At 41.5% G+C, this 27,424-nt stretch overlaps 1 protein-coding gene across 7 annotated transcripts in view; it reads right to left on the reverse strand.

Moving 5' to 3' along the window:
- SACS (sacsin molecular chaperone) overlaps positions 1 to 27,424 on the reverse strand; it is a 264,410-nt gene that overhangs the window by 40,308 nt on the left and 196,678 nt on the right. For 6 of the 7 annotated variants that reach the window (XM_075127377.1, XM_075127383.1, XM_048845726.2 and 3 more), the window contains 5 exons: positions 24,315 to 24,400; positions 20,261 to 20,372; positions 13,505 to 13,651; positions 10,677 to 12,159; positions 3,686 to 3,777 (listed from right to left, as the gene is read on the reverse strand). In XM_075127377.1, the coding sequence (XP_074983478.1) occupies positions 3,686 to 3,777; positions 10,677 to 12,159; positions 13,505 to 13,651; positions 20,261 to 20,372; positions 24,315 to 24,400 (1,920 nt within the window). Of the gene's footprint in view, positions 1 to 3,685; positions 3,778 to 10,676; positions 12,160 to 13,504; positions 13,652 to 14,004; positions 14,187 to 20,260; positions 20,373 to 24,314; positions 24,401 to 27,424 lie in introns of those variants that run through there. The other variant, XM_075127415.1, reaches the window with a different exon arrangement.

The following is a 27,424-nucleotide window of genomic DNA, read 5'->3' on the forward strand; positions in this document are numbered from 1 at the left end:
GGTGAAGAAGGCCTCATGGGCATGGGGTCCTCCTGACCCTCCAACTCACAGAGGTCCTCCAGTGCTGATACTTCCTGTGCAGTGGAAGATGTGGTGCCGGACGCAAACTCAGTGCCAGGTTCAGTGCCAGCCTCAGTGCTGGCCTGGGCACTGGGGTCCGAACCCCTTCGAGGTTCCCTCACCATGGAGGCAGATGGAGGCCCCCGTCTGTCCGAGGCAACCGAAAGGAACCTAGAGCTTGGTCCCTGGGCTTGATGATACACCCATGGGCTCCAGAACGGCCACTGAGCGGGCGCCTGCCAATGTGGTGGCCAGGGCATCATCAGGAGTTGTTGCGTCTCATTTTTCCTGGAGTGAGAAGACTGGTGCTAGCTACATCTGGACACGTATGATTCCAGCTCTGCCTCTGAGGATGAGTCTGATCTCGGACTCCACAGCAGTGCCCTGTGGGGCGGTGCCGGCAATCAGTGCTGAGGAGAGTGCAAGCGGTGCCGCAACATGACGAGTTTGACCTTGGAAAGTCCAGCCCCCCGTGCGGTGCTGGAGCTGCCGGTGCTGGGGAGTGCTGGGTTGCCATCTCTGTGGGGTCCTTGGCAGCCTCAAACATGTCAGGAGCGGACCGCATGTCCAACTCCACCATTTGGCTCTTCCGTCCTGGGGAGTCCAATGGAACCAGACCCAATGGTTCTGCCTGGGTGGCCAGACTGGACAGCACCAGCTGTTCCTGAGGAGGAGCTGAGTGTCCCAACATGGGACGCACTCCACGGGCACTATTGCACTCCACTGTTTGGACTGTCGGCAAGCGCCCCCCTTTTGGCTCTTCTCTGCTTCTTATGTGGTACCGGCAAGTGAGATCAGTGCCAAGAGGTCGCCAAACTCGTCTTTGTTGCCAGAGAGTGGCAGTGCTGTGTGTCTCTGGACCCTGAGTCATTTGCCGGTGCCACAGCTTCTCTCACTGAGGCCAGTGTACTGTGCACTATAGTGCCGGGCTTGGACCCCAACACAGTCTGAGCTGGCTGGGGACCAAAAGCCAACTCCATAAGGAGAAGCTTAAGTCTTAAGACTCTCTTCTTCTTAATCCTTGGGCAGAAGCTCCTGCAGATCTTGCACTTGTCAGGCTGGTAGGCTTCCCACAAGCACTTTAAGAAGAAGTCATGAGGATATCCCCTGGGCATAGGTTTCTTGCAGGACCCACAAGGTTTGAAGCCCTGAGGGGAGTGGGAAAAAAGGGGGGCGGGGAATAACCCCCAACAGAAACTTAGTCTACAAACTAACTAACTAGAACACTAGAAAACCTATACTATGTAGAACTATATACAATACAAGAATAAATGTTTGCTAGGAGAAGTGCGTACCCAAATCAAGAGAACGAAGTAGCTCCAACAACCATCACTGGCAGTAAGGAGGAACTGAAGAGGTGGTGGTTCAGCAGGGACTTACATACACCACCATAAGAGCGCCATTCCAGGGAGCTCCACAGCCGACCTGACGGGTACCACAAGGGGAAAAATCTTCCGACGATTGTGCACATGGCACGCACACACCTAATTGGAACTGACATGAGCAATCACTTGAAGAAGAACATGACGGTCAATGGCTATAATGTCCTCAGGGCTGGGGGAGAGATTTAAAATCATTATAGAAACTTCAGTATGTGTGTGCGCTTTACTGAGTAATCATGTGCTACTTGATTGTAGATCTTCATCCTTCTTCTCTTCCCCTTCCTTTTTGCCAGTTTTTGAGTATCACCTGTGCTATTTTGCATTCAGATTGTAAACTGTATCTATTTTTGTATGAGAAGCTTAGCAGATTTTGCATGCCCAGTTTAGCCTTAAAAATAATGTTCTTTTTAGGGCTGTCGATTAAGCGCAGTTAACTCATGCGATTAACTCAAAAAAATTAATCATGATAAAAAAATTAATCGCAATTAATCGCAGTTTTAACTGCACTGTTAAATAACAGACTACCAATTGAAATTTATTAAATATTTTGGATGTTTTTCTACATTTTCATATATACTGTATTCTGTGTTGTAATTGAAATCCAAGTGTGTATTATTTTTTATTACAAATATTTGTACTGTAAAAATGATAAACAAAATAAACACTATTTTTCAATTCACCTCTTACAAGTACTGTAGTGCAATCTCTTTGTCGTGAAAGTGTAACTTACAAATGTAGATTTTTTTTTGTTACATGACTGCACTCAAAACCAAAACAATGTAAAACTTTGCAGCCTACAAATCCACTCAGTCCTACTTCTTGTTCAGCCAATCGCTGAAACAAACAAGTTTGTTTACATTTAAGGGAGATAGTGCTGCTGTCTTCTAATTTACAATGTCACCAGAAACTGAGAACAGGGATTTACATGGTACTTTTGTAGCTGGCACTGCAAGGTATTTACATGCCAAATATGCTAAACATTCGTATGCCCCTTCATGCTTTGGCCACCACTCCAAAGGACATGCTTCCATGCTGATGACGCTCATTACAAAAATAAGTGTTAATTAAATTTCTGACTGAAATCCTTGGGGGGAGAATTGTATGTCCCCTGCTCTGTTTTACTTGCATTTTGCCATATATTTCCTGTTACAGCAGTCTCAGATGATGACCCAGCATATGTTGTTCATTTTAAGAACACTTTCACTGCAGATTTCACAAAACGCAAAGAAGGTACCAATGTGAGATTTCTAAAGACAGCTACAGCACTTGACCCAAGGTTTAAGAATCTGAACTGCCTTCCAAAATCTGAAGGGGACGAGTTGTGGAGCTTGCTTTCAGAAGTCTTAGAAAAGTAACTCTCCGATGTGGAAACCACAGAACTCGAACCACCAAAAAAGAAAATCAACCTTCTGCTGGTGTCATCTGACTCAGATAATGAAAATGAACATGCGTCGGTCCGCACTGCTTTGGATTGTTATTGGGCAGAACCTGTCATCAGCATGGAGGCATGTCTTCTGCAATGGTGGTTGAAGCATGAAGGGACATGTGAATCTTTAGCACATCTGGCACGTAAATATCTTGTGATGCCAGCTACAACAGTGCCACGAGAAAGCCTGTTCTCACTTTCAGGTGACACTGTAAACAAGAAGCAGGCAGCATTATCTCCTGCAAATGTAAACAAACTTGTTTGTCTGAGCGATTGGCTGAACACAAAGTAGGACTGAGTGGACTTGCAGGTTCTAAAATTTTACATTGTTTTATTTTTGAATGCAGGGGGTTTTGTACATAATTCTACATTTGTAAGTTCAACTTTCATGATAAAGAGATTGCATTACAGTAACTGTATTAGGTGAATTGAAAAATACTATTTCTTTTGGGTTTTTGCAGTGTAAATACTTGTAATCAAAAATAAACATAAAGTGAGCACTGTACACTTTGTATTTTGTGTTGTAACTGAAATCAATATATTTGAAAATGTAGAAAACATCCGAAAATATTTAAATAAATGGTATTCTATTATGTTTAACAGTGCGATTAATTGTGATTAATTTTTTTAATCACTTGACAGCCTTAGTTCTTTTAAATGTGGGTTTTAATCAGCCGCTCTGAACTATCCTAATTCCAAATTAGATTAAGAAAACAATAGCTCTTAAGCAAAGCAAACCACACAATTTCTTCTTAAACTTATTATTATCAATCTGTTTTCTTTGTAAGGATGAAAACACAAGAAAACTGAATATTACCTCGGCTTTTGGCAGCTTCCTTCAAAGCAGTTAGGACTTGAGGCTTCAGGTCATCAGAAAGTAATCTTCCTTCAAGGCCTGGGAAGAGGGACCTAGCATGGCATTGAAAACAAAGAAGTATTGATCTTAGTATCCTTATCCAAGTCATTTATGTTGTTGTTCAATAGTTTCAAATACTGTGAAACAAATTATATATGTATTTGCCTATATATTTCGAAAAGTTTTCCTTTTGCAGTATTTTCTTTAAAAAACAAAATATTTATATAGCAACAGAGAATCCGAAGAAAATTAACCTTCTAACTATTCTGTACTTTTGACAGGTGGTTTAAGAGCGTTCTTGTTAAAGATACCAGGTTTACAACTTGAAGACATTCAGATTGATTTTAATGTAGTTATACTCTAGAAAGAGACTTTTAAAATAGCTTCCTAGGGTTCTATGTCTCTCAGTGAACTGATATCAGAGTATAAACATGTAGGGTATGTAACTGCTAGCAATGAAAACTTCACCTGAGACCTGAAAGTCAGGCTGTGCTCTTCCTGGCTCTGAAATGACCAGCAACAAATAATTGTAAACCACCAATAACCATGGTAAAGGTTGGATGAATAGATTTTGTGCTTCAAACGGTCAATTTTCATGTCACAAGCCACAACACTTCAAGTTACCCTACATTACCTTATAGGTAGTGGTGGGAAGGAGCCAATGGTCATGATACATGTAGGTACCAATGATATAGAGAAAGGTAAGAGAGAAGTTCTGGAGGCCAAATTTAGGCTGGTAGGAAGAGATTAAAGTCCATGACCTCCACGGTCACATTCTCTGAAAGGCTTCCTGTTCCATACAAGGGGCCAGTACGTGGATGAAATAATGGTGAAGGGAGGAGGGATTTAGGTTTATTAGGAACTGGGGAACCTTTTTGGGGAAGCAGTGGCTTAACCAAAGGAAGCACCTTAATGGAACCAGACTACTGGCACGTACAATTAAAAATGTTGTAGAGGAATTTTTAAATTAAGGGCTGGAGAAAAAACAAAAGGTGTGGAGGAACACATGGTCAGGCATTTACACCCCTCAGGGATGAATTTATTAAAGGGGGAACTCTGTATACTAGTAAAAAAGATAGGGAAGAAGTTGGTAAAGTGCAGGTAGAAGGCAGTGAGGAACAGTCAAATGTAACAGAATCCTATTTAAATATAACATGTGAAGGCAAGCAACTGAATATTGACAAAATTTACAAGTACTTATGTACAAATGCTAGAAGTCTAAATACTAAAATGGGTGAACAAGAGTGCTTACCATTAAATTGAGGACATTGATATAATAGGCATCGTAGAAACTTGGTGGATAATCACTGGCACATGGTAATACCAGGATAAAAAATCTATAGGAATGACAGAGTAGCTTGTGCTGTTGGGGGACTGGCATTATATTTTAGAGAAACCGTAGAGTCAAATAAGGTAAAAATCTTGAATGAAACAACCTGTATCACAAATTCTCTATAAATAGAAATTCCATGCTTGAATAAAAAGAGTAAAGCAATAGGAATATACTACTGACCAGATGACAGTGATTGTAAAATGCATAGGGAGGTCAGAGAGGCTACAAAACCAGAAAGAGCAATAATCATGAGTGACTTCAACTAGCCTCATATTGACTAGGTAAATGTCACTTCAAGGTGTGATGCAGAGATAATGTTTCTAGACACCATATATGAGTGCTTCTTCAAGTAGTTAGTTCTGGAACCCACAAAGAGAGAGCTAATTCTTGATTTAGTCCTCAGTGGAGCACAGGATCTGTCCAAGAGATAACTATAGCTGAACTGCTTGATGACAGTGACCAGAATGTAATTAAATTTAATGTCTTTATAGGGAAGATAATACAAAAAACCCCACCCCAGTAACATTTAACTTTAAAAAGGACAGCTACACAAAAATGAGGATGCTTGTTAGACAAAAATTAAAAGGATCTGTCACAAGAGTTAAGAAGCATGGGGACTATATAAAAACCACCATAATAGAGGCTCAGACTAAATGCATGTGCCAAATCAGAAAAGACAATAAGAGGACCAAAATAATGCCACCATGGCTAAACAGCCCATTCAAGGCAAAAAGCCATCCTTTAAAATTTGTCTACTAGTAAGGATAAAAAAAAAAAGAGCACAACTCTGGCAGGTTAATTGTGTAAAAGTATAACAAGGCAGGCCAAGAAAGAATTTGAAAAGCAACTTGCTAAAGATGCAAAAAACAACAGTAACAAATTTTTTTAAGTACATCAGAAGCAGGAAGCGTGCCAATCAGACAGTGGCCCCACTAGACGACAAATGTATTAAAAGAGAACTCAAGGAAGACAAGGCTGCTGCAGAGAAGCTAAATAAAATCTTTGCCTCAGTCTCCATTGCAAAGGATGTCGGGGAGATACTCACATCAAAGCTATTTTGGGGGGGCAACAAATCCAAAGTACTGTCCCACCCTAACGTGTCAATAGAAGAAGTTTTAGAACACACTGATAAATGTAACAGTAATAAGTCACCAGATAGTATTCACTAAGAGTTCTGAAGGAATATGAAATTGCAGAACTACTAACTATAGTATGTAACCTATGGCTGAAATCAGCCTCTGTATCAGATGACTGGAGAGCTGCTAATGTAACATCGATTTTTTAAAAAGGGTTCCAGAGGCAATCCTGGCCATTACAGGCTGGTGAGCCTAATTTCAGTATCAGGCAAACTGGTAGAAACTATAGAAAGAACTGAATTATCAGACACATAGACACAATTTGTTAGCAAAGAGTCAACATGACTTTTGTAAAGGGAAGTCATGACTCACCAATCAGAATTATTTGAGCATGCCAGCAAGCATGTGGACAAGGGTTATCCAGTGGATAAAATGTACTTGGACTTTCAGAATGCCTTTGACAAGGTCCCTTATCAAGGGCTCTTAAGCAAAGTAAGGAGTCATGGGATAACAGGGAAGGCCCTCTCACGGATCAGCAACTGGTTAAAAGATAGGAAAATAATGTAGGTATAAATATCCATTTTTCACAATGGATAGGTAAACAGTGGCGTCCCCCAAGGATCTGTATTGGGACTTGTGCTGTTCAACATACTCATAAATGATCTGGAAAATGAAGTGAATAGTAAAGGGCAAAAAGTTGCATATGACACAAAATTACTCAAGATAGTTAAGTCCAAAGTTGACCGTGAAGAATTATTGGGGGATCTCACGCAACTGGGTGAGTGGGCAACAAAATCTCAGATGAAATTCAGCACATATAAGAGCAAAGTAATGCACATTGGGAAAAATAATCTCAAGTTATATATAGTGATGTGTTCTAAAGTAGCTGTTACCACTCAAGAAAAAGATCTTGGATTCTCCATGGATAGTCCTCTGAAAACTTCAGCTCAGTGCTCAGCAGTGATCAAAAAGGCTAACAGAAGGTTAAGAACTATTAGAAAAGGGATAAAAGACAGAAAATATGCCACTATATAAACCCAGAGTGCACCCACAGTTTGAATACTGTGTCCAGTTCTGGTGGCCCCATGTCAGAATGAATCTAGTGGAACTAGAAAAAGTACAGAGAAGGACAACAAAAACGATTAAGGGTAGCATCCATATGAAAAGAGATCAAAACACTGGGACTGTTCATTTTAGAAAAGAAACAACTAAGGGGTGATATGACAGAGTTCTATAAATTCATGGAGAAAGTGAATAAGGAAGTGTTATTTACCCCTTCACATAAGGTAAGAACCAGGGGTCTCTCAATGAAATTAATAGGCAGCAAGTTTAATACAAACAAGAGGAAGTACTTTTTCACACAATGCATAATTAATCTGTGGAACTCATTGCCATGGATATTGTGATGGCCAAAAGTATAACTGGGTCCAAAAAACAACTAGATAAGTTCACGGAGGATACGTCCCTCAATGGCTATTAGCCAAGATGGTCAGAGATGCAGCCCCATGCTCAAAGCAACCCTAAACCACTGATTGCAAGAAGCCAGGAGAGGATCACTCCAAAACTGCCCTGTTCTGTACACATTTCGTTTGGCCCAAAAGAGTCCCAGCCCAGGAATACAGAAGAACTCCCTCTCAAGAGACAGGGAGTTGTAGTTGCTCAGACGAACCAGACTGAGACAACAGAAGCTTGCTGACCTAGACAAACACAGGCAACTTGAACAGAAAAGGAGAGTATGTCATACCCATGGGACCCAGGAATAAGGACATAATGGTGTGTCTTATCAGGGTCCAGCAGACAACCAGATGTGAGTATGATGGTCCCCATCACTCTGCCTGAAGCGTGAGTCATTATGATGCTAAAGGTTATTCTGGGATTCTGGCTGTGGGAATGTGGGAAGTTTTTCCTTGATGTGTTGTTTTCTGTAATGATATAACAGAGTTGAGCCCGAGGGGTCAGGCACAAGCTCACCACAGCCAGCGGGTAAATCCTCACCAGTGAAACTGAATCAGTGTTCAATGTGTCTGTCGCACATCTAAAAAGATACGGTGGACCGAGATCTGCTAGGACTGAGGGGACCCTGGCACAGCTAGGTAAATAGCTGTGGGCCAGCACCCCGCTGAAAGCAGGGAAAACGGATGAGTGGTGAGACTCTGGCACAGCTGGGAAAGCTGTGGGACAGTACTACATTGAGGGCAGGGAAACTGAAGCAGAGCTAGAAATGGTTGTAGCCCCAAAAACTGCTGGGTGCGGTAAGACATTGGCACAGCTGACGGTAGCGGTGGGTCAGAACTCTGCTGGGAGCAGGGCAGACTTAGGGTGGTAGGAGGTCTGGTTTCACACCTTCACTGGCCAAGGTGACCTGCATGGATGTGAAGCAACTGCTGGGGGCAGTACAAATGTTCAAAAGAGGAAAGATGCCCCCTAGTCTATGGGTTCAGGGGAACTTTGAACTGACACTTGTGAAGTCAATATCAGGGGGGAGGTGTGATATAGACGCTGATGGTGGTTCAGTACTCTGTGTTAGCAACTCCTGTCAGACCTGACATACTCAGTGTACCCCTACTCACTATTGTTATAATCTGTATCTAAAGGGTATCATGTAATAGGTCATTGGAAAACAAATTCACTGATCATTAATATTTTTGTGTGATGTTTATACAGACAATCCACAACAGATTATTCACACATGCTGAAGTTATAACTAAAATGTGTTTAAACCAGGCATGTCAAGGGGAATTGATGAACAGTATTTTTCCAGACAAAGGAATGTGGTTCCCCCCACTTAAATGTCTCCCACGTAAACTGAGCACAGTGTGATCCAAGACAAAGAAAAGCATATTTGCATGCCAGGCAAACAAAGCATCAAGAGAGCAAGTGGGGGAAAAGTGATCACTTAATCTCAACAAGGGAATGGAGACTGTACTCCCAAGAAGCCTCTCTGTCTTTTGAAGTAGGGTCAATGAACTTTGAGAGATACTTTTCAAAGCTTTTCTGATCTATAAAGAGAGGGTCAGAGAAGTTATCCTTCACCTGAGAAGACAAGGAAAACCAGCACTGTGGACTAAGAAAGTCTGATCAACCATGCTGTAAAAGGGGCTTGGTGAGAAACACTTCTTTGAACAACAGACTTAAATCATATTTTAGTCTTAGAAACGTATTTTTACTTTTGTTTGCTTGTAACCCTTTCTATCTTTATTCCTTATACTTGGTATCACTTAAACCTATGACTGATGGTTTAATAAACTTATTTTACTTTCAACATAAACCAACATACTGCTATGATTGAAATAAGAGTGTTTGTTAAACCCCAGTTAAATTAATGCGTAGCAATGTGTTGTCTCTTTAAAGTAGCAATGAACTCAATGACTTCTGAGAATGTTTCAGGAGAGGGATGAACACTGCAGGGAGGCAGTTTTGGAGAAATTCAGGACTGGGATGTGTTGGTATCATGCTTCACATAGTAACTGGGCGGTGAAAGCCAGGGTGTCACATACATGCTTGTACGCTGGCTGTCAGTGTCTAAACTGTGAGCCACAGCTGCATACCATTTAAGGCCCCCAGAGTTGCAGGGCAGGTGGTGAGACAACCCCTTACTGGTCTAGGTTGAACCCCAAAAAATCACAGATGTGCCTTTAATGTTGCTGCTCTTTTCCTCTACTTAAAGAATAATCCTCAATGTGATTTCACAGTTAATAGCAGTGGAATAGATAGGAACACTCAACACAGGAAATAATTTTTTTAAGGAGAAAATAATTAGACAAAACAGAAGTTCTTGAAGACAAAGATCTTATTTCCATATAATTGTACAACTGCAAACAAAGGAAGAGAATTTCAAAAGTTATATAGAGCAGTAAGGTTTCAATATAGAAAGTTTTAAAAGTTTTTCATAAGGTGCCAAAAACAATTTAGATAAATGGGTTAAACTGTATTCAGAGAAGTGGCAACACAAGGATCTAATTGAAAAATAAGGCAGTATTTTATAATCTTAAGTGCAGTACCATCACAGCTAGTCACTGCCTCCAGTATGTGGAGCCACTAAACTGACTGTGCAATACATTTTTGAAAAAAGCTTGTATTTTTGTAAAACTAGCCATTCCTGTATTTAATTTAAAACTATCTCACAGTAACAGCTAAGAGAGGTGGGAAAAGACTAGTGTCATCTAAAGCTTCATTTTAATAAAGCCTTAGCCAGGCCACTAACAGATCCCTTGAACTGCTGCTCCTCTAGGATGCATGTTCTCAGCCTTCTCTTATTTCTGTTTCCCAGAAGAAGGCTAGTTTGAGAAAAGCTACTTGGTGTATATTTTATGACAGTCAATAATTCTTTATAAATTCTGACAGCCACTGACCTTCAAATCTTTCAAATACAGAAGTATATAAAATGTAATCTTGGGTTCCTTTTATGCATTATTTTATTATGTTAAAAACTGTGGTATGCTTATTCTAAAAGAACTATTCATAAGCAGGTGACAGTTTGTAGTACTTAAAAATGTTTAAACTGTGTTTCAACAAAATATAACAGTTAAAATGTTAAATATACCTTGGGTAATCTTCTGAGGTTATGTAAACTACATCTTGATCTGACACAGATGAGGAAAATGGAATAAAAATTCCATTTTGTAATGAGAGAAGCTCCAATCCAATAAGGTCACTGTAGACTCCATCAGTAAGCACGAATTCCAAGAGATGAAGCTTTTCATCAGCAGGGCCAGTGTGTCCAGATTTTCTCAACACCTGCCGCACTACAGCAGGAGTCACTTTTTTCACAGTTTTAGAGCTAGATACAGTAAGATGAACTGCACTAGCAATATTTGCTGGTACCTTAGCAATCTGGTTCCCTGAGCTCTGGAGGTAGTTGAGGACAGTTTGTGTGTACTCCAAGCTGTCATCCATGTCTGAGAAGCACACTTGCTCCACCTTTATCCAGTCACTACTAGCAGAATAAATAACTGCATTCTGGAGCAACTCTTTAAACAGAGGTTCTATGATTGGTTTCCAGTGTACCCTGATTTTGTTCTTTTCAGGCCATAGTCCATAAATTCTTTCAGCTGACAAAGGAAAATCTGAGTTCTTCTCAGTCTCCATTCGCTTGATAGCCTCCAAAATGAGAGTGGCATATGCTTTTGGGACAACATTCACTACAAGGAGGTCATTCCATAAAGCTGCTGGATCTCGCCACTGATCCAACTCTCGCCATTTGATACTCCTCCTATTGTCAGTCAAGCCAAAGAAACCACTAACATGAACTGGGAGACCAGTCTTGCTTTCCTCACCAGGAGGTAAAGGAAGAAAACAAAATGCTCTTCCTGAAAACTCTGCTACAGCTCCTTTTTCTTCCCCATTACTTGATAAAGACATAGCTATTCCAATAGTAGGGACAAACTTCAAGTCATCAGCCAAACAATCTAGTTCATTGCATATTCCTCGACCTCCCACACTGTTACATACTAACCAAGATGTTTTTTGTGCATCCTTCACACTCTCATCTTCTAAGACTATATTTACGTGATATGTCACACATGTTACGCTGTTGCTTGGAACCCCTTTACAATATTGACTTATTGCAGTTCCTAGAATCTTGATGGAATTGGGTCGTTCATGTTTCAAGGCCTTGTTCTCACTAGCAGTTACTCTAAAAACCAGTCTCTCAATTCCATCAGCCTCCCTAACATGTAAGGAAACATCTTGCACACTTTTCAGGAACAGCAGCACTGTATCTGCATCTGTTCGAAAGGATTCAAACAGTTCCAGAACTTTTTGTTTGTTGTACAGATTGCTACTCAGTTGGGAAGGCTGTAGGCGAAGAGGGAAACGAAAAAATGTACCAGGAAAGTTTCCATTCTTGAAGGTTTCCTTAGTGCTACCAAATACACCAATGAATGGTGCAAACTGGTCTGTAAATTCAATAATTTCTTTGCTGTCATCCTTTAGGTTCCAACACTGGCCTGATTCATGGGGTCCAAAAAGTGTTTGATGGGGATCCAACATTCCAATCTGGTCACCACTGAAGATACTAGGGACATCTGCACAAGTGAAATCCAACAAATATGAATAACCCCAAATAACAGATCTGAATAACCCTAAAATATTCTACATTATCCATACCTTAAACAGCTTTAGCCATTACAATCAATTAAATTGTCATTTAAAAATTATAAATTGCCCTTATTTATCAAAAACCCAATCCTACTAATGGACGACGATCCATATTCTAGTAGAGAAAATACTATATAATAATATCTTACGATGTACAGGATCCATTTATGGAAGGCATAACAGAGATAAATTACATAGGGCAAAACTTTATTTGATCAAAGATTTGACACGCTAGTCTCAGAAACGAAATACTACCTAGATATCGAACACCAGTTGTCTATACTTGCCTTTCTTTTGCCATGCCATCTTCAAATTATAATAATCCAGTATTATATTGATATGTAATCCATCAGAATGAAAAACTACTAATCTTTCCATGTGGCATAACCACAACAGAATACAAGTAAATGTATTGAATGCAACATTTTTAGGGGTGCAAGTCAAAAAATGTACACATTTTTAAGAGGAGAAGGCAGAGATCTGTATCCAGATTTCTATACAGAGCATATTAATTCAATGCACATATATGAATGAAAGAAAGGACTATCAAATGAAATGGTAAAACAATTTTACAAAATTTATTTTGCAGAAATAAAAGATCCAAATGAAAAAAAGATGCCTGTAGTTAAGTGCTACCAGCTTGTGGAAGAGCACATTATGACTCATTAGCAGTATATTAGGGTATTTTTTGTTTTATACAATCAATGTGAACATCCTCCTGTTAAATAGCAAATTGTATGTGATGGTTATACGATCGAAAAGTACTTTTTTTGGTATGAGACAAAATTAGCATTGTTTATTGATCTCTATTTCACATTTATATACAAGCAGGACAAAAATCAAACTGCACAAAACTTCAGTCTTCGCTTATTGTATCTTATTTAAATTTAGAGAAGTCTGTTAAACATCCATCCTGTGCTCTGGGCATCAGTTATATAAACTAAAAATGCACAATTCAAATAATACAACATAGAGGATTGTTCACCCCACATTGACAAAACCAGCAAAATATAGTGTCAATAATAAAATAAACCCCTCCAATTCTCAGCCTACACTCCCTCTAAAAGCCTGGAAAAAATACGGACTTTATAGCATGCCCAGAAGATTAAAAAAAGATGGGCTGTGATGGACCATGGGTAGATGGAATGCATTCCAATGTCAAGGACCTTATCCAGAGAACACCCTGCCAGCATCCTTATGTTTGATGTGTATATGAGACTAAACAAATCTTAATGTTAATATTTTTATTTTTAAAGGCGCTACACACAGTACCTGTTATATGATATACTGAATTGAACCCAATTCCAAATCTTCCAACTTTCAGGGGATCATCTTTTTTCTTGCTTCTTGCTATTTCCTGTATGCCATGCCAGTCCTCAAGGGTAAAAACTGCATTGTTGTATACATAAAGTGCTGGCCCTAAAAAATAAATAGGCACACGTATGGCAATTCAAAAATAGCACACTTGGGTCCACCTGTTTAGTTTCCAGGAAGTAAACTTACTAAATCAAGAAAGCATTTTTGAAAGGTAACTACAGATGTGCAAATTAAATGAGGAAGCTGTAACTCAAACTGGTATTGGAGAAATGAAACTAAGATCTGTTGGGAAAGTCCAAAGAGATAAAGAGGAACTTCTGCAAAATAAAAACGGTAAACAACATATTTTCTTCTCTTTCTCTTCAGAGACACAAGTCCATCAACTGAATTGTTCGATTATTTTAGATTCCATGAAATTTTTAACACACACCATATAATTTTGGTTTACTACCTACCATTTTCTGTCATACAAGATAAACGAAGGTCATGTTGAGAAAGAGCTTCAGGAAACTTCAGGAAAGCAGTGACCATGGGGGTTATACAAGAATCCTCTTATAACACTGAATGTTCTGAACCTAGATTATAAAAGAGCTGTGCGGCCCCAAACACTTCAGTTCCTTCAATAATTCTGAGAATCCTATTGGAGTAGAACAAAACACAAAATCGGTGCTGATAAAATTTGCACATGACACAAAGATTGGCAGAGTGGTAAATAATGATGAGGAAAGGACAGCCATATAGAGTGATCTGGATCATTTGATAAGATGAGTCCATGTGAACAAAATACATTTTAATATAGCCAAACACAAGGGCATACATCTAGGAACAAAGACTGTAGACCATATGTACAGAATGGGGGAATGCATCCTGAAAAGGATTTAGTTGTCACAGTGGACAAACAACTCAACATGAATCCCAGTATGATACTGTGGCAAAAAGAGGTAATGCAATTCTTGGATGTACAAAAGGGAAGTAATGACCAAGAGTAGGGAGGTGAATTTACTTCTGTATATGGCACTGGTGGGATCAATACTGGAATATCACATGGAGTTCTGGAGTCCACATTTTAAAAGCGATGTTGAAAAACCGAAGAAGGTATAGAAAAGAGCAAGAAAAAGAATTGGAGGACTGGAAAATTGTTAAAGGAGTTCCATCTGTTTAGCTTATCAAAAGAAATTTGAGAGATGACTTGATTATTGTGGGTAAGTACCTTCACAGGGAGGAGATTAAAGAATCCTTTAGTACACAATCTATCAGAGAAAGCCAGAACAAGAGCCTACTGACTGAAAGTTAAAGCCAGCCAAATTTAAATTAGACATAATTTTTTATCAGTGAGGGTGATTAACCACTGGAATAAGCCGTCAATGGAAGTGGTGGATTCTCTAGCACTTGAATTCTTCAAATCAAGACTGGATTTCTTTCTGGAAAATATGCTTTAGTCAAACAAGTTACTAGGCTCAATACAGGAGTAACTGGATGAAATTCTCTAGCCTGTGTTATAAAGGAAATCAGACTAGAGGATCTAATGGTCCCTTCTTAGCCTTAAAATCTATGAGCCCCAAGGAAGAAGAGAAAATGGACAGGTAGTCTGAAACACACAAAAGCAACGCTCTCAAAAATTATATTAGTGGTAAGCAACCATCGCTAGTAAAGTTGCCTCTATCCATTCACACTTACAGGATTTGGCATCTCTAGCCAAACTGTGGAACCATATAGAAAAGCTGTGTCAGTTGCGGGAGTGCAATAGCACTCTCATGCTATGATCTCATCAGCCCCCTTCTACATAGATTCCAAGGCCAGAAGGGACCACTGTGATCACCTAGTTAACCACACCTATATATCACAGGCTACAGAACTTTCCTGAATTAATTCCTGATTGAACTAGAGTACATCTTTTAGAAAAAAAATCCAGTCTTGATTTTAAAAATTGTGGTGGAGAATCCACCACAACTCGAGGTAAACTGTTCCAATGGCTAATTTCCTTTTAATATAAGAGAACATGCCCCCCAGCCCACCCCAGTTCCTCCTCTCAAACCCACACAGTCCTGAAATACAAAGAATTCCAAGGCAGAGGGAAGGCAGGTGGGTAATGTCAAATGCACCGAGACAACTCTCAAAGAACAACAATTACTAGCAAGTAATCCCTCTTTCTTTGAGGGCCTCTGTGCATTCTCACTTATGGGAGATAAGCAAGTAGTGTGCCCCATTACAGGACAGCGGATGAGGAGTTCTAGTCTAAAATGAATTCTAGCGCTACTCTGCCACACTGAGCATCAGATCAGATTTCAAGTCCCATGAATAGTGCTTAGGAAAAAAACTCCATGTTACTGCTTTGCAAATCTCTACAATGGTGACCTGTCCCAAACAAGATACAGAGGTAGCTGAAGGTGTAGAGGAGTGCATCTATAACCCAGATATAATGGTTTTCTGGCTAAAGAATAACAATGTTCAATATACTTCCTTATCCATTATGAAAGTCTGTTTACCTCTAAACTGGACCTTACACCTTTCCCTGTAGGCAACAGTCTGTTAGATTTTCTAAAGGGCTTCATCCTGTCCAGGCAAAAGAGTGTAAACAGATCTCTTGTGGATGGGCATGAGGTCTGGGGAAGAAAACGGGGAGGAAGACATACTGTGACAGATGAATTTCTGAGGCATAAAGCTGGAATAGGTGGAGAGGTCATGAAGGCAACGAGTTCACTAACCCTTTCAAGCAGAGGTAATTGACATTACAAATGCTGTTCTAAGGAAGCTCAAGACGGGAACTCATAGAGTAGGTCCATTAACATTGTTAAAAGCAGGTTCAAGCTGCAGTCTGAAAAAGGACCTCTAGCAATGGGAAACACATTAGTCATTCCCTTGAGAAACAAAGAAGCAGAGGAATATGTTTTTCTCCCAATAGCATCCACTTTATGCCATTCTCTACCCAAGAGAACAGCCATGGACACCCTGCTACTGTTGGGGAGTTTCTAGGCTTCACAGACTAGTATGGAATCAGCCGAGGGGTATTACATTAAAAAGTGATAACCCTCCAAGGACACAAGATACATATGTATCTCTCTGGTACTGGTGGGGACAACACTGAAAAGCGTCAAATATCTTTTGTTTGACTGAGTAAACCTGGGAATAAAGGAAAACAACCTTGCCCTTTGCCTACCATTCCATAATGTTGAAAAGGACACAAGGTGTTTCTGGTGCTAAAACCCCAGTCAGTAACTGCAGGATATTAGCCATTCTCCCCATGTGCTCCTGGCATTTTCTTTTTCATTGGGCGGGAGACTAAAGAAGACCCAATTTGCTCTTCAGGGAACGTACCATCAGTATATTCTTCAATGGCAGACTGCTCCATCTCTTCTGAAATAAGCCTCCTCCCAACTGTCCTTTTGGAGCCAGGCTCATACCAGGCACTTTTGCCTTCAAGACCACCTGATGCCAATATCATCACTGACGCCAATGTTGGTGCCAAAGTATTTATGGTGGTATCAAGCAAAACTTGCATAGATTCCTGAATGTAAGGCCACATTAACAACTGAAGAGGTCCTACATAAGGTCCATCCAGGAGAGCAGAATTAACAGTGAGGGAAATTGATTAGGCGCCCTCTAGCAAATTGGAGGAGTCTGCACAGTCTGTTCCCAGATAACCACATACTCCTCAAGGATGTTCTGTACTGACACCAAGGATAAAAACTGCTGCGCAGAGCCAAGCAGCAGAGGTGTAGTCAAACACTTTGCCAGAGAACCCCCTGATATGACAGGGGAAATCAACAGCACTGGAGATATGTGCTGTATCAGTGAGATGTCCAATTTAATTGGCACTGGAGCCTCAAGCTGAGGAAAACAGCAGGTCAAAGACAGTGTCAGGACTAGTAAGGAGTCTCCAAAAATGACATGCATTGTTGTAGGAAAACAATGCCTCCTTTTCTTTTTCTCCTTGAACACTTTTTGTGGATCTGGGTGCTTCCTCTTCATTTTTCTTATTCCTGAAACATGGACATGAGAGGATCCTGAAGCCTGACTCTTGCTGGCGTCAATCAGGGCCTATTCCTGGGACACCAAAGGCGTCTTTGATGTCGACATCAGCACAGACATAGGCCTGGGTGCCGAAGCAATTTGTTTTGATGGAGCCAGGTGGAAGGCTCAGACACAGCAAGCAATTGCCTCAGGGAGGTCAATCTTGGGTCTGACATAGAATCATAGAATATCAGGGTTGGAAGGACCCCAGAAGGTCATCTAGTCCAACCCCCTGCTCGAAGCAGGACCAATTCCCAGTTAAATCATCCATGCAGGATGACTGACTGCAGTGGCAGGATGCATCTCCAGACTTTTGACAGAACAAGTCAGCAAAGAAGCAGACCTGGAAATCCCTGAAGGAATTGTAGGATGGTTCAGCGGGAGGCTCAAAAAAGCCAACTACGCCAGCAATCTCAGCTGCCTGTCCTCCCTTGTCCATGGCAAATTGTGTGCTGGGACACTACATAAGCTTCTCCCAGGTACATGAGCACTGAACATGGACATCTGGAAGATGAAGGAGCAGGATGCGTTATGAAGCTCAGGACCTGATACAGCCTCAAGGATAACCTGAGGTAAGCAGCCCCCAACAACACTAATTAACTATATTATGATATTTTAACTATAAACTAAGAAAATACAAGAAGGAAGGCTATCTATAACTAGCTTGTGGATATAAGAGTAGTTCCTTTAGATACTTGCAGCAGGGGTGAAAGAACCAAGATGGGTGAAAGGCTGCACTCTGTTATATAAATAGCATGAGAGCACTACTGCACCCCACCAGGGCACGTGGCTTTTCTATACAGTTCTGCAGCGCAACACTAGATGCATCAAATCCCAAAAGTGGAAATGCAGTGGGGCTCCTCAGAGAAGACTTTTTTCTTCTTCAAGATAGCCTCTATATATTCCTATTTGCAAGATTACAGCGAGTACTACAATCCCCAGGAAAGGGAGCTGACTTGTTTTTAAACAAGGACACTAGAACTGCTTTCTGAGAATGAGATATAGATACCAAATGGAGAAAATGGTGCTACATAAATATACGAACCGCCCTCTAGGGTTCCTAAGTTGAAAACATTACAGAGGCACAGCATTTATATCATTTTAGAACTCTGCACAAGACATAGAACCTGTGCTAATACGCAACCTTCACAATATTCCAAAATAAGCCCCTTTTCAAGTATTTTCAACCTAGCTAATGTATAACATCCCAATGCTCAGACTAATCCACTTAAAGAGCCACTGTATGGAAATTGCATGCCCTTTAAAACAATCCTCAAAGCTTAAAAAGTCTAAGTAATTTACTAAGTGAACTAGCGCTATCTAAATAAAAACAAAAAACACTTTCGACTTCTAAGGTATGGAATCTAGCTTCCCCCGGGTAAGAATGAGACTTCAGGAAGAATACTAGGAGATTAATGACCTGAGGGAACTTAGGTAGTTTGGGCAGCTCTTTTATAACCTCAGCTCCAATTGTTCAGTCATGAGAGGGTGTTCATGTGCCCCAAACATGAACAGGTCTTCAGAAAGTTCTCAGATCTGTGATGCCAGTAGGCACATCCCAAGAACAAGAATATACAAATGCTAGCTCAGAGTAACAGTAAAATTTACCTCAGCCATTTTGTCAGATCTCAGTGAGACTTCTTAGACCCAACCTGCAAGTTATTCTCAGATTCCAACTTGAAATCTATGAAGCACTATTGTCTTATTATTGTTTGTATTCTAGGAGCATTTAAAGACATTGGTTGAGGCCCCATAGTATTAGGAACTGTCCAAAAATAGAAGGCCCTTCCCTAAACTGTGTACAGTCTAAAAGGCAAGAAAAACAGATATATACAAACAAATATGCAATATGGCAAAAGTTAAAGTACAATTCCCCAAACCTGTCATTCATATAACACTGCTACTCTAGTCCTATCTTTTGTTCACCCACCAGTCAAACTCCTTCACAGATCTCTCTTTTTTTTTTAAACCAACCTCAAGTGCCCTCCTCTGACCTAGCCCATAGAAAAACACTAGGCCTCATTCTGGTTGAAGGAATTAAAAAAAAAGAAGAAAAAGAAACACCGACTGTCAGAAGTATATCACCACTAACTTGAGACATGAGTACAAAAGAATTTCACATTGCAGTTAAGTATTTATCTGAGGAACTGCAAAGAATCACACTTGTTGCAGTTTCAGTAGAGGCAGCTTTTATATTTAACTAAAAATTCTTTAAAGGACTGTCCCTCCCCCCCACCTCTTTTTTTTACTAGCATTTCCTGGATTTCATTAAGAGTGTGGTCATTTTCAACCCAGTGCCTCCTACTACCATGCTGGGGTACTGGGAAAGTAAAACCAATGATTTACCAACACTATCACTTCTTTCCACACCTTGGGATTTTCCCTAAATGACTCCCAACCAAATACTTATCACTAACTCTACCAGAGGTACCTAAGCCTAAAACACTAAGATTGTAGATTACTGGTAGGCTTAATTTGTGTATGCAGATTGGTTATTGGCCCACTTAACTATTGGATTTGTGAAAAGCATCTGCTATATACAAATTTGAATAGTTGTTCATAAGGGTCAAATTCTGCCCTTGAGTGCATGGATTCAATTAGTGCATAATTGAAATAAATGGGCATAAATGGCAGACTACTGAACCACTGGGACTCACACACCACATATTGGAGAACATGAACTAAAAATTATATACTTACCCTGGTATTGTGCCATGTCCTTCGACCAGAGAGATTCTGTTCCATATTGAGTCTCATCATACAAAAACCTAACCTCTGTGGCACCAGCATCTTCTGCATTCTGGATCAGTTCCTGAGAGCAAAATAACCTCCAAGTTATTACAGTAATTTTATGCCTAACCCTAACTTTAATATTATACTTATGGCTTCCAAACTTGAATGTAGAAAATAATTATAGGTCATTGTCTAAAAAATGTTTCAATACATTTTCAACAAGTGTGATTTTCTCCAATTCGCTTAAATTAAAATAGGCATTTCTCCATTTTATTTTAGAGGGTAACTATCATACTCAAACACAATTTTAAAAATGTCAAATTATAAATTTTAACCTTATTAAACTATCACAAATTGGATTAAAACAGCGGTCTAGCAGTAACACAACATATGAAGAAGGGAATAAGATCACACAGTAACTTTCAGACTGGAATCAAACAAGAAGCAATGCAGGGGCATTGTGTTGAGCTCTGGGTTGGGGGATGTCGGAGGTATTGAGTCCCATGTATTATTTTGCAGCAGCCCCTCTCTCCAACTCTGCTGAGAGCAGCAACTACTGTCTTTGAAGGGAGCAGTATCCACCTCATTTTCAACATATGAGCAATCATAATAATTGAGGGATGAAGGAGGTAAGGAAGAATATAAAAAGGGGGTGATCCCTAGGACTCTGAGGCACCTCCTTTCCCTAGACCTGCACCACCACCCAAACATGAGTAATGTAATTTTTATTTTTCTATATTGAATTTCTACAATATGTGATTAGGACTATGTTTTTATTTACATACTTGATTTTTCATAATTCCAGGATAATATGGAAGTGACAATTAGCTGCAGTACTGTTAAATTACTCAGAGCAGAAGGCTTACCATAAAGGACAATAAAGTCAAAAGAGCTTCAGTAATAGAAATAGACAGAAAAATTCTAACAGTGTGAGTATCAGTATATTAAGACCTAATCCTGCAAACACTCATGTACATGCTTAAATTTGGAGGGACTACACATAGTAGTAGAGCTTAGCACACATGTAAGTGTTTGAAGTGTGTGGTTTTTGGAGGGGAGTGAGGGAGTGAGAGAACCTGGATTTGTGCAGGAAATGGCCCACCTTGATTATCACACACATTGTGAAGAGAGTGGTCACTTTGGATGGGCTATTACCAGCAGGAGAGTGAGTTTGTGTGGGGGGGGGGGGGCGGAGGGTGAGAAAACCTGGATTTGTGCTGGAAATAGCCCAACTTGATGATCACTTTAGATAAGCTATTACCAGCAGTACAGTGGGGTGGGAGGAGGTATTGTTTCATGGTCTCTGTGTGTATATAATGTCTTCTGCAGTTTCCACGGTATGCATCCGATGAAGTGAGCTGTAGCTCACGAAAGCTCATGCTCAAATAAATTGGTTAGTCTCTAAGGTGCCACAAGTACTCCTTTTCTTTTTGTGAATACACACTAACACGGCTGTTACTCTAGATCCTACAATGATCTTTCTGGTGGCTCTCCTCTAAATACTTCAAACATGAAGTGTGTGGATCACTTCTAGGCATACACTTGCAGCAGACCTTGCAGGTTTTGAAACCTTGAGATTGCAGCATGTCCCAGTGCCGGGAGAGCGATGGAGGGGGAACCACACAAAGAAAACTTAAGAACTAACTCTAATTTATCTAAACTAACACAAAACTAACTACTTGTAAGAAATATATATACAGACACTGCCAAAGCACTTGTCAAGACAAGAACAAGGGACGTTCCAGCTAGCTGTCACTGGCGGTAAGAAGGAACTGAGGGGGTGGCAGGTTGGCAGGGCCCTATATTGAGTGCCATGAAGATGCGACTCTAGGGGGCACCCAGGCCCACTGAATGGATATTGCTAGGGGAAAAATCTTCCAGCTGCCGTACACGTGCACACTCACACACCTGACTGGAATTGACATGAAGAAGCACTTGAAGAAGAAACCATGTTTGCCATAGTCTTGAAGGAAGTTAGATATTAGACAATCTCTCTACTTTTCATTCTAACAACCCATCAGTTCCACATATGTGCAAATGGCAAACTTAAATAAAAACAGCATAGACTACTTCTTATTAATGTCAACACTACAATAAGTGCATGCTAAAAGATCGTCAGAGAGATGGAGAAGAAAGAGAAATAATCACAGTTCAACAAATAGTAATGTATCAACAGAATCTCTGCATGTGGTGCTTAGTTGCTCTCATAATAATCATCATCAACAATGGTGCAAGAAGATACAGAGAGATCAAAGTTCCTACAAACATTACTACTATCATTATTAGAATAATAATGAGAGTATCTATTTGAATAGTTGCAGTCCACCATTCCTTCTGCGGCACTTCCCCAGAAACCACTACATTTTTTGGCTTGTTTCATTTCAATACTATGTATATAAAGAATTTCCAACACTTAAATCAAAATAAAAGCAGCACAGTTTCTGTCAATACTTCCTTAGCATTCTGCAAACTTCAAACAAATCAGCACACCCAGGGCAGCTCTAGAACTTCCTAACCTGGCTTCTGGGCAGCAAACCTTGCCTCTCTCCTACCATTGTGAGAACAGACAAAAACTTTCCAGACTTAACTCAGATCACAGGGACCTGAGAGCTTCAGTTTAGAGTATTCACAGCTGGGACTCTGATACTGGAATTTAACCGCTACCACAAAAAAAAAAAAAAGCCAGTGATTGGTTTGTTAGGGCCTCCTCCCAGAAGCACTACTGGGACACTGTGTGATACAGAAATGGAACACCTATACATCTTATCAATTGCTCTGATCAGTTCTTCCACAATTTAAGCTTTCACTTAACAGAAATAAATAAGTAAGTAAATAAATAAAAACATTTCTAGCCTTTATGGTTGCAAAGAAAACTTTCCAATGTGGTGATCTCTTATGAAGTCTGCAAAGTGGAAAAAAGCTCTAATACAGTTGTGAATTGCCCCATTCTTCTTAACAAGGTGGGAAATCTGAAACCTAGTGATGACAGTATAAGCAATAAAACTGTTGGTTGTTCCACTGCTAATCGTTTTATCTGACATATTCAAAAAGTCTGGTAATGTAGGCCAAAGTACTACAGTTCCCCCCCCTTTACTCTAACCCTTGGAGAGGTAGAAGCCTGCAGTCTCGAGAGCTGGCAATATGACAATACCTTTAATGAGCACTATTTTCATTTTTATACATCCAGGAACAACTATCCATATAACTTGTTAGTGTTACTCAATTCTTTACTAGAAATATTTTTCTGCTCTTATGGAATTGATGGACTCATTATTAATTGTATTGCTCCAAAACTGTGCTGGCTGTTTTACAGAAAAATACAAATACAGACAAGATCCCTGCTCTGAAGTGCTTAAAAGTACTTATAATCTAGACAATGTTACTTTATAGTACTGTCACGATACATTAAAGAGAGAGACAGATGGTTAAATAGGAGGAGATGGTTTAGGCAATCAGAGAATATCAGATTTCAGAATAAAAATTAATGTAATAAATCTTCCAAATTATATCAATACTATGGAGAGGTGAAACAAGCAATTTTTTTGAATTACTCAGATACAGTATTCAAGAAAAACAATGTCACTTAAAATAAGTTCTATTCATATTACTATTTTATTTGTTGCAACATGCAATGGTAAAGAATATTTATGTAACAAGCAAATTTTAAAGGTTCAATTGGCCTCCCCCCATAAAATGCATTGTGATGCTTTTTGTTTCAGTAATCAACATGAAATAATTATGAAGTGAAGTATCCAATAAAAATCAATTGTTTCTGTCCATGTTCTTTACAAAATACACAGTTCTTTTGTGATGGGCAAAAAGAATAGGCCATAAACTAAAAAACAAGCAACTCACCTGACACTGCCCCCAAGATGGAAAATTATGGAAAGATGTATGTACTTATATCAGAATAAACATCTCATGAAGTGAAACAATCTACAACATATTGAACAACATTTTAAACAACACTAATCTGTGGTGTATATTTACTTAACAATAATAAGTACAATTTATTTTATACCTTAAGAATTTGTCCTCCTTCTGGATATCTTCTTAAAATGTCTTTAAGAAAATCAACAAGCGGTGGAGTTGTTTGACCAAAACGGCCTAAAAACATAAAAAGAAAAAGCAATTGGTTATTCTGTTACTGGATTTTATTTTAGATTTATACTGTACTCATCATGTGATTACTGGGTTGCACAAAATTCTTTTTTAAAATTCACTCAGTCCAGGTGCCAATACCATAAAAGGCTCCCACCACACAAATAAACCATATGTATATGGCACAGTTAACCCTCTTAGACAAAAGTACATGCTGGAAACTTCCGGCTGGAAGACTTCCTCTTCCATTGCATGACATTCGGGGCTGGGTCAGACCCACGCCCAGATTTCTCCCCCAGCTGCAGGAAGCTCTGCAAACTCACCCTCCCCGCCACTTCCTGCACCCATTACTCCTCAGCTGCAGGGGGGATCCCTATACAGGGAGCTGCTCCCCCATCCACCCAACCCCGGTGCATCCAGATCCCCTCATGTCCAGACCCTCCCACGAGCTTCACCCTCCTGCACTCAGAACCCCGCGATGAGCCCGATCCCCACCCCACTGAGCCCCAGTCTCCCAGCATCTGGACCCCCACTGAGTCCCCCACACCCAGACCCTCCCCTGCTGAGCCCCAACCACTTTCACCTGGACCCTCCTGCAGAGTCCCATTATCGTTACACCCAGAACCCCCCCACAAAACCCTGTGCATCCAGATCCCCCCGCCACCTGGATATCCCATTGAGCCACCTGCACCCAGATTGCTCCACACAGAACCCTCTCAACCCACACCCGGATCCCCACACACTAAGCCCCTCCATACTTGGATTCTGCCTTGCTGAGCCTGCCTGCCTGATGCACCGGGCGCGGAGGGGCAGGGCCCTGGGGTGTTTCTGGGGCAGGCCCAGTCCTTGTGCTGTGTCAGGGCTGGGTGCAGCCTCACCACTGAGTCCATATCCTGTGGTGGGAACTGCACAGTGATCTTCCACCTCTATGCTGCCAGTGACCTGTACTCCCCAATGCCATGCTGGAGCCTCCACATTTATTTGACAAGTAAAATTTGCAGAATTATGCAGAATTTTTAATACTTTGGTGCAGAATGCCCTCAGGAGTAACGTGGAAGACACTAATTGCTGCCAGATTGACTCTCAAAGAACTGAGGGCGAGACCTGATGATTTAAATGACAAAACGTAGTCCAGGATGAGGAGGATCCCCCCAATTCTGGTAAAACTTCTTGTTGCTAAACCCAAGATGAGAAACATCTCTACTTGACTCAGTAACATTGCATAGTGGAGTCCTTCCTCCTGCTGGAGAGAATGTCTTGCACAGCCAAAGAGTATGTCCGTCCTAAAGCAGATGCCGATCCAAATACCATGCCCTGAAGTGGAGTGCATGTGGATTGGGATGCCTGATCTCGCCATTGTACTGGGTCAACAGATAGAGGAAGTTGAGGATGGGAATTGATGGGCAGGATGACATGCGGACGAGACTGGGAAATCAGAATTGTCTAGGCCAGTAGGGGGCAATCAGAATGACTGTCACTTTGCCTCATTGGATCTTTTGCTGCACTCGAGGCAGTAGCAGCAGGGCTGCAGGTTTGTATAATTTTTGGTGGTGCCCAGAATGGGTCCAAGTCTTGTCCCCCACCCATCCCCTGCCTAAGGCTCTGGGAGGAAGTTTGGGTGCAGGCTCTGGGAGAGAGTTTGGGTGTGAGAGGGGTGCAGACTCTGGGAGGGAGTTTGGGTGCTGGGTGCAGGCTCTGGGCTAGGATGGGGGTTGGGGTGCAGGAAGGGGTTTGGGTGCTGGATGTGGGCTCAGGGCTGGGACAGAGGGTTGGGCTGCAGGAGGGGATGCAGGGCTGGGCCGGGGATCAGGACTTTGGAGTGCAGCAGGCAGGCTGCCCCGGGACTGGGGCGGAGGGCCAGAGAGGAGGACTCCCCCCAGCCCTGTCCCCGCCGGCAGCAGCAAGCTCTGGGGGAGGGGAGCAGGAGGTCCCCCCTGGCCCCCACAGCACGACACTCCCCAAGGTCCCTCACGCTGCTGCTTAGGTGGTCCAGCCAGGATAAGCCTCCTAAAGTCAACCCAGAGTCGCCTGCCAGGGGGCAGGGGCTGCTATGCGCCTCCTCCGGTGCAGAAGCTGCCTAAGCTTGCCCCCGGCACCGCTCCCTTGTAGCCAGCGAGGGAGCGCAGCGTGGAGCTGCATGCAGCAGCCGCCCACTGAACAGGGCAGGCAGGGATGCTATGGGAGAGGCGTGGCGGTGGCAGGCAGGGCCGGGGGACACTCGGGGGAGGGGGCACGCGGGGGTAGCAGCTGGGGCAGCTTGGGGGAGGCGTGGGGCTGGCAGGCAGAGCCAGGGGAGAGTCCCGGCCCCGAACATTGGTGGAGCCGGGCCCCCTGGGCCCTGAATTTGCTGAAGCCCGGGACCACGGGCCCATACAACTCGCCGCCCCTGAGTAGCAGTAGTGGAGGGAAGGTGTAGGTGAATTTGACTGACCAGGAGAGTAGGAGACGGTTGATCTGAGAGCGGTGGCCAAGGACTTCCCTGAAGCAAAATGCAGTGCATTTGCTGTTCATCTGTGAAGCGAATAGGCCTCTGCTCAGGGTCTCTAATCAGGTGAAGATGTCATGTACTACTGAATCATGAAGTTCCCACTCCTGGTTAATCACTAAGTGAGTCCACAAGTACATTATTTGTTCCAGGAATATAGGCTGCAGACAAAAGGATCTGGTGATTGATGCACCAATTCCAGAGATTTACCGCCTCTGCACATAGAGTGGCCGATCTCGTTTCCCCCATTTGTTGATATAGAAAACGGTGGTGGTGGTGTCTGACATGATGTGAGCAAGATGGGAGCGAATGACCAAAAGAAAAGATTGGCATGCCTTTTTTACAGCTTGGAGTTCCAGGATATTTATGTGCATCCTGGATTCTTGAGGAGTCCATATTCCCTTTGTCATGTGGTCATCCATGTGGGCTCCACAGCCTACCATGGATGCATCACTGATGATCGTCTTGTCTGGGGAGGACCGAAGAAAGGGCATATATGATGTGGGTCTGTCCACCACTGGAGGAATGACAGTACCTTGGCGGGG

The sequence above is a fragment of the Caretta caretta genome, chromosome 1, assembly GCF_965140235.1.
Source record: "Caretta caretta isolate rCarCar2 chromosome 1, rCarCar1.hap1, whole genome shotgun sequence".
Taxonomy (NCBI): Eukaryota; Metazoa; Chordata; order Testudines; family Cheloniidae; genus Caretta; species Caretta caretta.